The following is a 16,519-nucleotide window of genomic DNA, read 5'->3' on the forward strand; positions in this document are numbered from 1 at the left end:
ACCAAAATCAACATCTGCTTGACATGTTTAGGATAGATCTTGGTGAAAAGTTCAATATTTCAATTTCGTTACACCTCCACAACTTTGCTACCAAAATCAACATCTGCTTGACATGTTTAGGATAGATCTTGGTAAAAAGTTCAATATTTCAATTTCAAAATCCAAGCTGACCAAAGCTGTTGAACTTTTTCTTCAAACCACTTTAGAACAGTTCCACAGTAAAGAATTTTTAACGCGCTTATATGACTTCTTTAGGTATAAGTTTAGTTTTTTTTTTTGCTCAGGGGGATATGTTTTTTTGTTTGTCAAATAGTTTCGTATATTACGAGATAATAGTATGAGACAAAGTCAATTTCTATCGTTAGTATCTCATTTCTTGATAAAAAGTTCAATATTTCAATTTCAAAATCCAAGCTGACCAAAGCTGTTGAACTTTTTCTTCAAACCATTTTCTTTCCAGTTTTTTTTTTTTTTTCTTTTTTTTTGTACGAGATATTAAAGCGAAATTTGGCCCACAAAAACGTCAACCCAAGTGAGAATATGGTAGCTTTCGGGTACTACTAGTCATCCAAGTTACAACGACAAAGTCTGAATTCTGCTTTCAATAGAGAAATTTTGTTAATTACTATACTTTGATCTTAAATCTCAATGTTTCAAATCAACACAGAAAGAGGTAGAATGTGAAATGTATCGTACGTTCAAACCGTGCGATTTTCTTGGTAAGCTCCAGGTAAAAATTCAGATCAGAAAAACCCAGATGGTTAAGAGAATCTGAGGGAAGTGTGAGTGCTACAAAACTATGATAATATGAATATTCCTAATATGGGACTCCAACTGTAAGAGTTAATACTGTACACTCATAGTGCACATAGATGCCTACTCCTCCGTGCATAAACATGAAAGTCCTCACACTACAGAATCATTAGGTCCTCCGTGACTCCGTAAGGTAATCCTGTTCTACGTTACTGCATCTGACGAATTCGCTCAGTTTGCATCCCTCACAGTCGTTCCGTTACGACTTTATTATCATGTTAAGGCGGTCTCTTCTTGATCCCTTGTGTGCCACGTCCATTTTAGTTTAAGGCTATTCCGTTGCGATTTGCTGCAACCGAAAAGTTTATGTTTCTCCCCGTTGACAGAACTTCCAGCTATTCCGATCGTTAAAAAGCCGACCTGTGCCACGGACAACCCCTGTTTCCCTGGCGTAGAGTGTAGAGATACCCGGGAAGGGCCCAGGTGTATGCGCTGCCCGGACGGTTACGTGGGTGACGGCATACACTGTAAACCCGGCGTGACGTGCAACATGAGACCCTGCTTCCAAGGTAAGAAATAGATCTGTAATTCTGTACTTGTTTTTAAAGTGTTATATTAGCCAGCCTAGTTTGCTTGGAATGTAGAGCGTGTGCCTTGTAAGCGCTAGGTCGTGGATCCCGAACAATCGGATCCACGAAATTCCATAAGTTGAACAAGGCGGTGATTTAGAAGAGGAGCACAGGTTAGAATTTGAACAAAGGGTACCAAATTACCAATAAACAGGATTTCGTCTACACTTGTTTGAAAATTTGTAAATAAGTTCTAGTGATAAAAGTTAGACGGTAGAGGTGGGACATACGAAAATCCAATATCTTAGAATCAACAATCAAGTGTCGAAATGTCCATCTATCGACGACCCTTATTTGGTATATTGGGGGCCAAACGCCATTTGATGTCTCCAAGTTATACGGCATTCATTGAATGGTGTGAGTCCATAGTTCATTATGTTTTTGAAAATACTCCGTTAAGTCAATGAACGCCGGGGATAGGTTCGAACTCTTGACGTGCAATCACCTCCAAGACGATGGATTTTAATTCCTCACTCATCCGACATACCTATTTCATCCAGGTGTTCAGTGCTTCGATACGGTTGAAGGCTACACATGTGGTCCTTGTCCGTCCGGATACACAGGAGATGGTGAGAGATGTCAACGCATTGGTGGATGTTCGCTAAGTCAATGAACGCCGGGGATAGGTTCGAACTCTTGACGTGCAATCACCTCCAAGACGATGGATTTTAATTCCTCACTCATCCGATATACCTATTTCATCCAGGTGTTCAATGCTTCGATACGGTTGAAGGTTACACATGTGGTCCTTGTCCGTCTGGATACACAGGAGATGGTGAGAGATGTCAACGCATTGGTGGATGTTCGCGCAACCCGTGCGCTCAAGGCAAGTAGAATGAGAAGACGGTGTTGAGAATTAGAGTGGATACTTGGAGAGAGTCTAATAATTTTATAGTCCATTTTAACAATTTCAAGTCTCATTCCGTCTAAACTTTGCACTTATTATTTGTCACAAAAGATGTGAAGATTGCAGTGATAATTTCACTGAAAGAGAGCAACAAGATTGCAATGATAATTTCACTGAAAGAGAGCAACCAGACAAATTGCACTTAAAGTGCAGAGATGGACGGGAGAAGACAATGTGTTGAGAATTAGAGTGGATACTTGGAGAGAGTCTAATAATTTTATAGTCCATTTTAACAATTTTAGGTCTCATTCCGTCTAAACTTTGCACTTATTATTTGTCACAAAAGATGTGAAGATTGCAGTGATAATTTCACTGAAAGAGAGCAACCAGACAAATTGCACTTGAAGTGCAGAGATGGACGGTATAGTTAAGTATGTACAAGTAATTGTCGGAAACCAGATCCTAGCTCCAGCAGCGATAGGCACATAAAAAGGAACTAGAAAACTAAAGGTTAGAACTTTCGGCAGCAAAACCTCATTACAATGTGATGTTACATTTCAGGTGTACGATGTGACGATATTCCCGAGCATCCATACTACAGATGTGGAAGCTGTCCTGAGGGAACGACAGGCAATGGTACCCGATGTCACGACATTGATGAGGTGAGTAAAGTTTCAACAAAAAAGGCCACAATACGTTTGACACAAATCAAATGGTATTAGGTACCGTGCTTCGCACTCTAAATGGTGCATAGATACATCCAAAATCCACCAGAAAACAGGGTGAATTTTTTAATAGAACTGTAGATTCGACTAAGCTTAAACCATCTTTTTGGGCTGTTTGTTCCTACACCTAAGCCTCAGGGTGGATTTTTTGTGTAATAAAACTGTTTTCCAGTGTGCTGACCAATTCTTCTTCTCATTTTCATTTTCTGTTCGCAGTGTGATTTAGCCGAGCCTTGTGACCGATCTTATAGCTCCATCCCACAGTAGGTAGTACTTTGATCGAGATTGGCGCAGAGATTAGCTGAAAAAATTGAAGATGGGATATGGAAGAAGGGTGGGATGGTTGAGAACGTAAGAATTGACGGGAGTGACGAAAAATACCAGTAGCTATGTGAGTGAAGGGAACAAGAAGATTGAAATCAGGAGAGAGCATTGTTTACTGTGGTACCAATAGTAAGATATGATTCTACAATCAAAAATTCTAAACCATTTCTTTAATATTTTTGCTTTCAGGTGATATTCCAATCGGTCACGAATGTGATGGTGAGTTGCATTTTCTGATAACATAAATCTTGAATTAAAATCAATAGAACAAGAAAAATTGAGGAGCATTTATGTGTACCTCTAATTTATAGTTGGGTTCAACAATCTACACTCTACAGTTGATCTTTTCGTCAAGACAAAACGACCAAAGATTGTAGTGATATTTTTGAGATGACAAAAAATACTTTTTTGAGTCAAGTTTTAGCGGCGAATGAAGTGAATGTGCAGAAGCAGCATACTCATTATTTTCTTCTTCTGTTTCACAGATAATATCCTGATCAAAACAGTCAATGAGTTGACTTCCCTCGTCAAGCGTCTTCAGCAGGAGCTTGAGGCTCAGGTAAGATCTCGAACTAAAAGATATTTCAACCAAACCTACAAATACATGGAAAATCGATTCGACAAGACTCGGTATATCCAATTTTTTCGAAGACCAAGTTCGAGCTTTTGCTTCGCTGCAATATGAGCATCTGGAGAACCAGAATTTACACTCTTAGCTGTAATGACCATGGGTTCAAAGGTGTCAGAACCCCGATTTTGTGATTCAATTTTCCTAATTTTGTGACTCTATTTTTCATTTTTGTGACTCGTTATCTGATTGCAGAGAGCTGAAACCCGGGCCCTCCGAGATTACATCGAGAGATGTAACATTTGCCGTCCAGGTGGCCGGAGGCATTCTCTACCACCTAACCTTCTTTATTCTACCGTCACCATTCGGCGAAAGCTAAAGCCGCTAAAACAACAACAACAACATAACCCTAGGAACTCTATTATTATGAGGCCAAACTCTCAAATAATGAGAATAAAAAGGCCATACTTCGGCTGGGATGGAGCCCGTACCCAACAACAACATAACCCTAGGAACTCTATTATTATGAGGCCAAACTCTCAAATAATGAGAATAAAAAGTCCATACTTCGGCTGGGATGGAGCCCGTACTCTCCTATTTACCCAGGCGAGCGCTTTAACCACTACACCACCAAGGCAACTTTGTTAATCCAAGAGCAATTTGTAACAAGGAGCATTTTCAGAGCTTTCATCAACTTCTCCATTATTTTCTATGCCTTCCAGGACAACTGTGTGCACATTCCTAACTCAGGTCAAGAAGATGCTGACGAGGACAATATAGGAGACATCTGCGATGACGATGCTGACAACGACGGCATTCTGAACCCCTCGGTAAGACCACAGCTTAACTCCATACACAAAAAACCCACTCAGAGAAACCCACAAATACATAGAAAATCGATTCGAAAAGACTCGGTATGTCCAATTTTTTCGAAGACCAAGTTTGAGCTTTTGCTTCGCTGCAATATGAGCATCTGGAGAACCAGAATTTACAGTATTAGCTGTAATGACCATGGGGTCAAAGGTGTCAGAACCCCGATTTTGTGATTCAATTTTCCTAATTTTGTGATTCTATTTTTCATTTTTGTGACTCGTTATCTGATTGCAGAGAGCTGAAACCCGGGCCCTTCGAGATTACATCGAGAGATGTAACATTTGCCGTCCAGGTGAGGACTATAGACAGTAACGACCAAGGCTGGTTGAATATAACTTTACACGAGGCTGAAATTTAGGGGAAAACAGCCCTAAAAGATGGGTAAAGCTTCTACGAACCCCTCGGTAAGAACGGTACTTTTCTTTTTTCCTCAGAGGCTGAAATTTAGGGGAAAACAGCCCTAAAAGATGGGTAAAGCTTCTACGAACCCCTCGGTAAGAACGGTACTTTTCTTTTTTCCCCACTCAGAGGCTAAGGTTTAGGGGAAAACAGCCCTAAAAGATGGGTAAAGCTTCTACGAACCCCTCGGTAAGAACGGTACTTTTCTTTTTTCTATGCTTAAACTAAGGATTGTAAATTGAGGGTTGAAGAGAGAAGAGTCGATCGTAGAACAGGCCACATATCAACAATCATTTCAACATGAACCAGCAAACTCGGTCCTTGAGCTATAACGAAATATCCCTTCCTTACAGGACAACTGTCCTTACGTGCATAACCCGGACCAACTGGACAGTGACCAGGATGGGATGCGGGACCGTAGGTTGGGAGACGCTTGTGATAACTGTCCCACTGTGCGTTTCAACATGAACCAGCAAACTCGGTCCTTGAGCTATAACGAAATATCCCTTCCTTACAGGACAACTGTCCTTATGTGCATAACCCGGACCAACTGGACAGTGACCAGGATGGGATGCGGGACCGTAGGTTGGGAGACGCTTGTGATAACTGTCCCACTGTGCCCAATGTAGACCAGACGGACACGGATAATGATGGCACAGGAGATGCCTGTGATAACGATATGGATAACGATGGTGAGTAGTCACTAGCCGTCCAAATACGTTTTGAACAGTTCCACAGTAAAGAATTTTTAACGCGCTTATATGACTTCTTTAGGTATAAGTTTAGTTTTTTTTGCTCAGGGGGATATGTTTTTTTATTTGTCAAATAGTTTCGTATATTACGAGATAATAGTATGAGACAAAGTCAATTTCTATCGTTAGTATCTCATTTTTTCTCAGATGGACAACATTCTGATTCGTCCAAATGAAGAAATGTAACCCCCAGCCTTAGTCGTATACGAGTAAACATTAGCATTAGAGGTCTCGCACATTCCGAGATGACGTGGATGCGTGAGGATTCGTTCTTCTTGATCAATCTGATCACAATCTAGGATCCAAACGAACTTACATCCATTCACCTCCTTGAGCTTCTTCACCTTGAAGAGAAGGTCTTGATTGGCCTTAGTTAGATGTTCGTTTATGTAGATTTTGTCCTTGTATAGTTGTTGACTACGGAATGTAGTCGTCCATTGATGTCGATCCAAGATGTAAGTTTCAGATCGATCTGAGTAGGTTCGGTAAAAGTGGACTGGAACTTCGGTAAAAGTGGAACATGTGTAAAAACCGACGATCGACGAGGTGGACCATGTGTGGACACAGCTTATGAATTCACCACATTGTCTTTTGTCTCACCGTTTTAGGAATCAACAATCACGCCGACAACTGCCCCCGTAACGCCAATCCAGATCAGCGGGACTCAGATCACGACGGTATTGGTGACGCGTGTGACAACTGCCCCCGGGTATCGAACCCGGAACAAACCGACTCGAACAGTAACCATATTGGTGACGTGTGTGATTCCGGTGTGGACACTGATCAGTAAGTTATGCAGGATTTAAGCCTTATTCTAGCCACCTTAGTTAGTTTGGTTGGTAGCGCGTCTGGATTGTAAGCGCTAGGCCACGGGTTCGATTTCCGCTCGGGACGGATTTTATCCTGATGTTCGTTCTCGGAACGGCTGGCTTTCTCCTATCTTGTCTTCCTTCTCTCTTAGATTTCGGAACGATAAGAACCTAGGAGTTACAGTTCCCTCTATGAAACTTCTTGGAAAAAAAACTTAAAGGAGGAGGACGAAATGGAAATCGAAAATAATTTGTAAATGGGGAAATTTTGATAAAGGGAAAAAATAAGCGCAGAAAAACAAAGCAGTGGCCATGTTGGTGTGCCGAATGTAAATAATGAAAGGCGCGTTCATTTCTGGCCTGGCCTTTGGCACACTTGAAGAGGAGATTTTCATATATTCTGATGGTCTGATAAACACAGGGGAAATGAGTTCTTTCTGTAGATACTAGTAGATTCGTATAAGCTGAACCCATCCCTTGGGGCAGTTGCCCCAACACTTAAGCCTCAGAGTGGGCTTTTTGTGTATATCCGTAGCTCAATGCAAATTCAAATACATACTTATTTTTCGTGTACAGCGATGGTGTTCCTGATCCGATGGACAACTGTCCCAAGGTGGCAAATCCCAACCAGCTGGATAACGACCGTGACGGCAAGGGAGACGAGTGTGATCCGGATTTGGACGGTGATGGCATTTCCAACGATGAAGACAACTGCCGTCTCATTTACAATCCTAACCAGGACGATTCAGACGGTAAGTAGCAAACGGCTATCGAGTCGTCTTGCAAGGACAATGTAGGTTATAAATATATTACACTAGGGCAGCATTTGAGATTTGTTGGGCCTTATTGGCCACAGCCACCAATCCTCGCAAAACCTCTTTTATTTCGAGGTGGACCAACGTTCGTCTGGATTCCGTATTAATATATTACACTAGGGCAGCATTTGAGATTTGTTGGGCCTTATTGGCCACAACCACCAATCTTCGCAAAACCTCTTTTATTTCGAGGTGGACCAACGTTCGTCTGGATTCCGTATTATAATCCGGATATTTTTATTGTGTATTTGATACAATATTACACTAGGGCAGCATTTGGGATTTGTTGGGCCTTATTGGCCACAGCCACCAATCCTCGCAAAACCTCTTTTATTTCGAGGTGGACCAACGTTCGTCTGGATTCCGTATTATAATCCGGGTATTTTTATTGTGTACTAGCTGAATTCCGTCGCTTCGCTCCGGAATCCCGCTAGTTCATCCCGAGGCATGGCCAAACTTTTGGAAAAGGCATGGCCGAACTTGTATTTATCAAACTAAAAACATAAACGAAACTCAAATATTAGGCGAGCGAGGAAAAGTTTTCTCTCGATTATCCTCCAAAGTTGACCATGATGTTATTATAATTTTAACTTGGTTTTTAATGTTAAGCTCATTATAATGCTGATCTGATTTTAATGCGGCAGGTGATGGCGTGGGCAATGTATGTGACAAAGATTTCGACAAAGATGGAACTCCGGACGTATCAGATGTGTGTCCTAACAATTCTCTTGTCTACAGAACTGACTTCAGGTGAGCATAAAGTCCGTCACTAACGATTTGTAGCAGTTCTACAGTGAAGTTAAACATCTATCAAACAAACAAACAACTTGAACTAGAGGTGGGCTATACCTAGTAGATGAGAATCCTCTTGAGAAAAGATCTGTAACAACAATTTGTACAGTGAAGTTAAACCTACATATTACGTATATATCATCTTGATTGATGTCTCAGTAGCTTTGTAAATATCAAACTACATAAATATATCAACCAAACATCTTGAACTTGGGGTGAGCTATGCTTAGCTGATGAGATTCAATCAAAATCACTAAAGATTTGTAGCAGTTCTACAGTGAAGTTAAACATCTATCAAACAAACAAACAAACATCTTGAACTAGAGGTGGGCTATACCTACCTAGTTGATGAGAATCCTCTTGAGAAAAGATCTGTAACAACAATTTGTACAGTGAAGTTAAACCTACATATTACATCATCTTAATTGATGTCTCAGTAACTTTGTAAATATCAAACTACATAAATATATCAACCAAACATCTTGAACTTGGGGTGAGCTATGCTTAGCTAATGAGATTCAATCAAAACGAAACGCGTCCTTTAAGGCTTTATGGCAGGATTCTCACACAGTGAGCTCTTTCACCCAACTAATGGGTTACTCGAAGGTTTTCAGCTTTAAGGCTTTATCCCAGCAGTATACATGAAATAATCTTCAATTCTACGTGTCTTTATCTCACAGGCGATACACGACCGTCATTCTGGACCCGCAGGTAAGCCTTATTCCAGTACCAGTAGTATACATGAAATAATCTTCGATTCTACGTGTCTTTATCTCACAGGCGATACACGACCGTCATTCTGGACCCCCAGGGAACATCTCAGATTGATCCCCACTGGGTGATTTACAACCACGGCGCTGAAATCCTGCAGACCATGAACAGTGATCCGGGCCTTGCTATTGGCCAGGATAAATTCTCAGGCGTGGACTTCGAGGGAACTTTCTTCGTGGATACGGACATCGATGACGACTATGCTGGATTTGTGTTCAGGTAAAGTAATGTTGTTCAGATAAAGATGGGACAGCGTTTTATTGCTTCTATCATACATTGAAAAAATTTCACCCAATTACATTACTTTCCTTCCTGTAGGATAAGGGAAGTAAAAAATCTGCCTTATATGCATTTCTTTTTTCAAATGCCCTGAAATGTCTTAGTATTCAAGGAGTTTAGAAAGATAGGAATTGTAGTGAAATTGAAATGTAAAGCGGCTCTAATGTAATCTACAGACCCGGCTCGTTACAAACAGAAATTATGGACCTACATCATTTTAGAACACAAAAAAATTCCCTTGATTTCTTAATTTGGACTTTAATGAAGGCTATATTGACAGTAACGTTCAATGTTTTCTCTCGTCTTCAGTTACCAGAGCAGTCAGAAGTTCTACGTCATGATGTGGAAGAAGAACTCCCAGGTCTACTGGCAGACGACACCGTTCAGAGCGGTCGCGGAACCCGGTATTCAACTCAAAGTCGTGGACAGTGCCACCGGACCCGGTACAATGCTGAGGAACTCACTCTGGCATACAGGAGATACGGAGAATCAGGTAGGGATGGGGATGCTATGACAGACCACACGAGTCTTTTCTTCCCCCCCCCCCTTTTACACCGATACGGTTGAAGGCTACACATGTGGTCCTTGTCCGTCCGGATACACAGGAGACGGTGAGAGATGTCAACGCATTGGTGGATGTTCGCGCAACCCGTGCGCTCAAGGCAAGTTGAAGGAGAAGACAGTGTGTTGAGAATTAGAGTGGATACTTGAAGAGAGTCTAATAATTTTATAGTCCATTTTAACAATTTTAAGTCTCATTCCGTCTAAACTTTGCACTTATTATTTGTCACAAAAGATGTGAAGATTGCAGTGATAATTTCACTGAAAGAGAGCAACCGCACTAAAGATTTGTAGCAGTTCTACAGTGAAGTTAAACATCTATCAAACAAACAAACATCTTGAACTAGAGGTGGGCTATACCTAGTAGATGGGAATCCTCTTGAGAAAAGATCTGTAACAACAGTTTGTACAGTGAAGTTAACCCTACATATTACGTATATATCATCTTGATTGATGTCTCAGTAACTTTGTAAATATCAAACTACATAAATATATCAACCAAACATCTTGAACTTGGGGTGAGCTCTGCTTAGCTGATGAGATTCAATCAAAACGAAACGCGTCCTTTAAGGCTTTATGGCAGGATTCTCACACAGTAAGCTCTTTCACCCAACTAATGGGTTACTCGAAGGTTTTCAGCTTTTAAGCCTTATCCCAGCAGTATACATGAAATAATCTTCAATTCTACGTGTCTTTATCTCACAGGCGATACACGACCGTCATTCTGGACCCGCAGGGAGTAAAGTTTCAACAAAAAAGGCCACAATACGTTTGACACAAATCAAATGGTATTAGGTACCGTGCTTCGCACTCTAAATGGTACATAGATACATCCAAAATCCACCAGAAAACAGGGTGATTTTTTTAATAGAACTGTAGATTCGTCTTGCCTCCACAGTTACCTTTCTGCGGCGGCGGCGAGGCGAGAACGGCAGATGTGATCCCTGAGGAAGTACTTTGCAGTCCCAGGGAATTAAAAAAAAAAAAAAGATTCGTCTAAGCTTAAACCATCTTTTTGGGCTATTTGTCCCTACACCTAAGCCTCAGGGTGGATTTTTTGTGTAAAAAACTGTTTCCAATTTGTGTGTTCGCAGTGTGATTTAGCCGAGCCTTGTGACCCGAGGGTTCAATGTACCAACTTATTCCCGGGCTACAGGTGCGATCCTTGTCCTGCTGGATTCACGGGCAGTACAGGCGTACAGGGAGTGGGTTTGGAGCATGCGGTCCGGTTTAGACAGACGTGCGTGGATATTGACGAGTGCGCTGACGGTCGAAACGGCGGATCGGCCTTGCTATTGGTCAGGATAAATTCTCAGGCGTGGACTTCGAGGGAACTTTCTTCGTGGATACGGATATTGATGACGACTATGCTGGATTTGTGTTCAGGTAACGTTGCGACATTGTTGTTCAGATAAAGATGGGACAGCGTTTTATTGCTTCTATCATAAGTTGAAAAAATTTCACCCAATTACATTACTTTCCTTCCTGTAGGATAAGGGAAGTAAAAAATCTGCTTTATATGCATTTCTTTTTTCAAATGCCCTGAAATTTCTTAGTATTCAAGGAGTTTAGAAAGATAGGAATTGTAGTGAAATCGAAATGTAAAGCGGCTCTAATGTAATCTACAGACCCGGCTCCTTACAAACAGAAATTATGGACCTACATCATTTTAGAACACGAAGAATTTCCCTTGATTTCTTAATTTGGACTTTAATGAAGGCTATATTGATAGTAACGTTCAATGTTTTCTCTCGTCTTCAGTTACCAGAGCAGTCAGAAGTTCTACGTCATGATGTGGAAGAAGAACTCGCAGGTCTAATTTAGAAAGGTAGGAATTGTAGTGAAATCAAAATGAAAGCGGCTCTAATGTAATCTACAGACCCGGCTCCTTACAAACAGAAATTATGGACCTACATCATTTTAGAACACAAAGAATTTCCCTTGATTTCCTAATTTGGACTTTAATGAAGGCTATATTGATAGTAACGTTCAATGTTTTCTCTCGTCTTCAGTTATCAGAGCAGTCAGAAGTTCTACGTCATGATGTGGAAGAAGAACTCGCAGGTCTACTGGCAGACGACACCGTTCCGAGCGGTCGCGGAACCCGGTATTCAACTCAAAGTCGTGGACAGTGCCACCGGACCCGGTACAATGCTGAGGAACTCACTCTGGCATACAGTAAGAGGCAAGAGGGGAGAGGGGGGTAGTGAATCATTCAACTCGTTCAAACGAATAGTTTTTCTGACGAATAGATATTAAGAGGATACAATAAGCTACCTACCCAACACAATGAGATTGATTATAATCATGGATCAAAGATTTTCAATGTGATGTGGGAGAAAAGAAATAGTGAAACTCATCACATTAGGGGAATTTCTCAATGATTAAATTTCATATCTGTTTCCTTTTCTATTTGTTATTTTTAAAGGAGATTCTTTGGAGATTAATTTCATTGGAGAAGCATAATGGAAAGTCTCAGAAAAGCAAGTAACATCACTGATGGGAATAAATTACATGGTAATTAAAATAAGTTAGAGGTAAACAATCTTACTTTGTACAGAGTTTTATCACCGAAAGAAGTTTATCATACAAGAGATGGTGAATTGATGGTGCACCAAAACATGAGCTATCACCTAGTTAGTGGGCTGGCTTTGTATTGGTCTCCGAAACAGTAGGATGTGAGGTTCTGAAACAATGTGGAAATTACAATTACATTACTACTCAGCAATACTGCCAAATTAAAATAATAATATCCACCTCTGTCGAGGTATGTATCAGATAATTCTACATGAAGGACTGATTTTATTAATACTCCTACTAGTTACCTGGGGCATGGTGCATGTAATGGATCCATCCGGGATATCCACCTCTGTCAACGTACGTATCAGATAATTCTACATGAAGGACTGATTTTATTAATACTCCTACTAGTTACCTGGGGCATGGTGCATGTAATGGATCCATCCGGGGTGTATCAGATAATTCTATGTGAAGGACTGATTTTATTAATACTCCTACTAGTTACCTGGGGCATGGTGCATGTAATGGATCCATCCGGGACTCATTTGGACACCTATCATTATCCTCCAAAGTTGACCATGCTGTTATTGTAATTTTAACTTGATTTTTAATGTTAAGCTCATACTGATCTGATTTTACTGCGGCAGGTGATGGCGTGGGCAATGTATGTGACAAAGATTTCGACAAAGATGGAACTCCGGACGTATCAGGACACCTATTGCTCTCCATTGTTCTTCTGACATCAAATGAGTTTTTGGCACCAATTTTGCCAGTTCCTTTGGTAGTACAACATGTCTGGAAAATAAAATGTATGAGTGTTTGGACTTGAAATTCAAATAATGTGGCTTGTAGTAACTTACTGAACAGAAATTATTACTGATGAACTGCCTAAACTCAATAAAAAGAAGATAAGAAGTAGGTACCTACCAAACCATTTTACATAGGTAATTCATTCATTCATTCTTTTTTTTTGTCTACTGGAAAGGATAACAAACCAAGTTTCTTTTTTTTAAGAGGTTTGACAGAGGGAACTGTAACTGCTATATGGTCTTATCGTCCCAAAATCGAAGAGAGAAGGAAGACAGGACATGAGAAAGCCAGCCGTTCCGAGAACAAATCCATCTAAAAACCAAGGGTTTCTGTTCTGGAGTTTGACATCTTACCTGTATTCATATTTGCTATCATAATATTTATCAGCGTAGTAATTTAAGCCTATTATTTATTCTAGGATTAACACTTAAGCAGGGGTGACCTAGTGTCAAGAACAGTGCTCCTGATTGTAAAGTGTTGCTGAAGGCATCTTTCAGAAAATTGTGTGAACATTATTTCAAGTGACAGTTATTTTCAACGTTACTTTTACCTTTTGTACTTACAGATAAAATTAAATTTTAAAATCGAAAATTCGAATGTAGGTACCTTGCCAAATGCCAAAAGCAAGCAGACTACAAACTGGACACAACATGCATTAGTTAAATAGTCACCAACAATCTGGGAGGATGGAATCTGGATTAAAAATTTGGATGCTGATGCAAAAAAGTCAACTAAATATTAATGGGTTCAAAAATTGAAAGGGCTTTTATCCTCTAAAAATAAAACGGGGGAAAAGCATTACGGTATTACGTACTTGAATACAGGGGTGAAAAAATCAAGCAATATTTTGCCACAAAAATAAACATCATTTATTTTTTGATTTTATTAATTAAAATTTGTATATAAAACTACCTATGCTTACAAAATTAAGTAAAAAAAGAAAGAAGGATAGATTTAGAATTCTAAGGTTATTTACAAAATCAAAAGATACTTTCAAGAAAGTAAGGAAAGAAAAGATTGAAATAAAGCTGGCACAGCATATATATACCTACAGTGAGCAGTCATAATATAGGAACTAGGGTCATTTGCCCATGTTTTGCTTCATAAGTTTCATAGCAATGACATATGGCAAATGGTTTAGACTTCAGGTATTCACAGAAACATAATGGTCCCATACCATATGTTACTGACTGAGATGTAAATTCTGTTCTTCAAAGACAATAAGGAAAAGATTGAAATAAAGCTGGCACAGCATATACATATACCTACAGTGAGAAGTCATAATATAGGATATAGGGTCATTTGCCCATGTTTTGCTTCATAAGTTTCATACCAATGACATATGGCAAGTGGTTTAGACTTCAGGTATTCACAGAAACATAATGGTCCCATACCATATGTTACTGACTGAGATGTAAATTCTGTTCTTCAAAGACAAGGAAAATAAAAAAGTAGAAATAATTTTTCTAGCTAAGAAAAAAAAAAGTTTCAAGAAATGTCGAACTCACACGAGTTTACAGTTTAAAAATCAAACCCACACAGAATGAATAAAGACAAGGAAAAAAAAAATAGAAATGATTTTTCTAGCTAAGAAAAAAAAAAGTTTCAAGAAATGTCGAACTCACACGAGTTTACAGTTTAAAAATCAAACCCACACAGAATGAACCAGATAGAATTAAATTTTAAAATCGAAAATTCGAATGTAGGTACCTTGCCAAATGCCAAAAGCAAGCAGACTACAAACTGGACACAACATGCATTAGTTAAATAGTCACCAACAATCTGGGAGGATGGAATCTGGATTAAAAAATTTGGATGCTGATGCAAAAAAAGTCAATTAATTTAATGGGTTCAAAAATTGAAAGGGCTTTTATCCTCTAAAAATAAAACGGGGGAAAAGCATTACGGTATTACGTACTTGAATACAGGGGATGCTGATGCAAAAAAAGTCAATTAATTTAATGGGTTCAAAAATTGAAAGCGCTTTTATCCTCTAAAAATAAAACGGGGGAAAAGCATTACGGTATTACGTATTTAAATACAGGGGTGAAAAAATTAAGCAATATTTTGCCACAAAAATAAACATCATTTATTTTTTGATTTTATCAATTAAAATTTGTATATAAAACTACCTATGCTTACAAAATTAAGTAAAAAAAGAAAGAAGGATGGATTTTAGAATTCTAAAGTTATTTACAAAATCAAAAGATACTTTCAAGAAAGTAAGGAAAAGATTGAAATAAAGCTGGCACAGCATATATACCTACAGTGAGAAGTCGTAATATAGGATATAGGGTCATTTGCCCATGTTTTGCTTCATAAGTTTCATACCAATGACATATGGCAAATGGTTGACTTCAGGTATTCACAGAAACATAATGGTCCCATACCATATGTTACTGACTGAGATGTAAATTCTGTTCTTCAAAGACAAGGAAAAAAAAGTAGAAATAATTTTTCTAGCTAAGAAAAAAAAAGTTTCAAGAAATGTCAAACTCACACGAGTTTACAGTTTAAAAATCAAACCCACACAGAATGAATATGTATATCAACTCTTAGTTAGATTTCTTTTTCTAATAAACTAGGATTCTTTTCTAACTACTTTAAACATTATGAATTTCATTTTTTAAAGGTAACTTCATTTATAGGTATCTTGCCACAAATACAATGAGTTCAAACAATATGTGTGTTTTCATTTGGAAAAAAAAAAGTTTCAAGAAATGTCGAACTCACACGAGTTTACAGTTTAAAAATCAAACCCACACAGAGTGAATATGTATATCAACTCTTAGTTGGATTTCTTTTTCTAATAAACTAGGATTCTTTTCTAACTACTTTAAACGTTATGAATTTCATTTTTTAAAGGTAACTTCATTTATAGGTATCTTGCCACAAATACAATGAGTTCAAACAATATGTGTGTTTTCATTTACAGAATGAATATGTATATCAACTCTTAGTTGGATTTCTTTTTCTAATAAACTAGGATTCTTTTCTAACTACTTTAAACGTTATGAATTTCATTTTTTTTAAAGGTAACTTCATTTATAGGTATCTTGCCACAAATACAATGAGTTCAAACAATATGTGTGTTTTCATTTTACTTTTTTACTTTCTATTTATATATGAAATTACATACATAGAATACCTCTATGCCCAAGCTCTTGAACAGGAGATACTGGGTTCAAATCCCAGTCAGAGTAATAATATTTGAGCCTTTAGGGGCACTGGTGTAAAAGAATTTATTCCAAAAATGAAAAAAAAAAAAAAAAAAAAAAAAAATGGGCCTATA

The 16,519-nt window shown here is 38.8% G+C and overlaps 2 protein-coding genes and 1 long non-coding RNA gene across 3 annotated transcripts in view; 2 read left to right on the top strand and 1 right to left on the bottom strand.

The window, feature by feature from the left end:
- LOC103507031 (cartilage oligomeric matrix protein) overlaps positions 1-9,831 on the top strand; it is a gene marked incomplete at its 3' end in the record, with an annotated part of 30,105 nt that extends 20,274 nt beyond the window's left edge. The window contains 14 exon segments of the mRNA XM_026821979.1: positions 1,140-1,322; positions 2,089-2,208; positions 2,791-2,891; positions 3,171-3,204; positions 3,468-3,497; positions 3,764-3,837; positions 4,102-4,226; positions 4,529-4,676; positions 5,636-5,810; positions 6,479-6,656; positions 7,256-7,431; positions 8,139-8,244; positions 9,067-9,276; positions 9,646-9,831. Of these exon segments, the coding sequence (XP_026677780.1) occupies positions 1,140-1,322; positions 2,089-2,208; positions 2,791-2,891; positions 3,171-3,204; positions 3,468-3,497; positions 3,764-3,837; positions 4,102-4,226; positions 4,529-4,676; positions 5,636-5,810; positions 6,479-6,656; positions 7,256-7,431; positions 8,139-8,244; positions 9,067-9,276; positions 9,646-9,831 (1,846 nt within the window).
- Positions 9,832-11,181: 1,350 nt separating this feature from the next.
- LOC113466513 lies at positions 11,182-11,996 on the top strand. The gene is made up of 2 exons (XR_003390890.1): positions 11,182-11,283; positions 11,910-11,996. It is a non-coding gene; the product is annotated as an uncharacterized LOC113466513 (long non-coding RNA).
- Positions 11,997-12,180: 184 nt separating this feature from the next.
- Positions 12,181-16,519, bottom strand: part of LOC103507022 (cyclin-dependent kinases regulatory subunit) — a 5,224-nt gene continuing 885 nt past the window's right edge. Inside the window, exons 2-4 of the mRNA XM_008471450.3 lie at positions 13,133-13,212; positions 12,923-12,970; positions 12,181-12,583 (exon numbers count right to left, since the gene is read on the bottom strand). Of these exons, the coding sequence (XP_008469672.1) occupies positions 12,531-12,583; positions 12,923-12,970; positions 13,133-13,212 (181 nt within the window). The 3' untranslated portion in view covers positions 12,181-12,530. The remainder of the gene's footprint in view (positions 12,584-12,922; positions 12,971-13,132; positions 13,213-16,519) is intronic.

The sequence above is a fragment of the Diaphorina citri genome, unplaced genomic scaffold (assembly GCF_000475195.1).
Source record: "Diaphorina citri unplaced genomic scaffold, Diaci psyllid genome assembly version 1.1 scaffold283, whole genome shotgun sequence".
NCBI classification, from domain to species: domain Eukaryota; kingdom Metazoa; phylum Arthropoda; class Insecta; order Hemiptera; family Psyllidae; genus Diaphorina; species Diaphorina citri.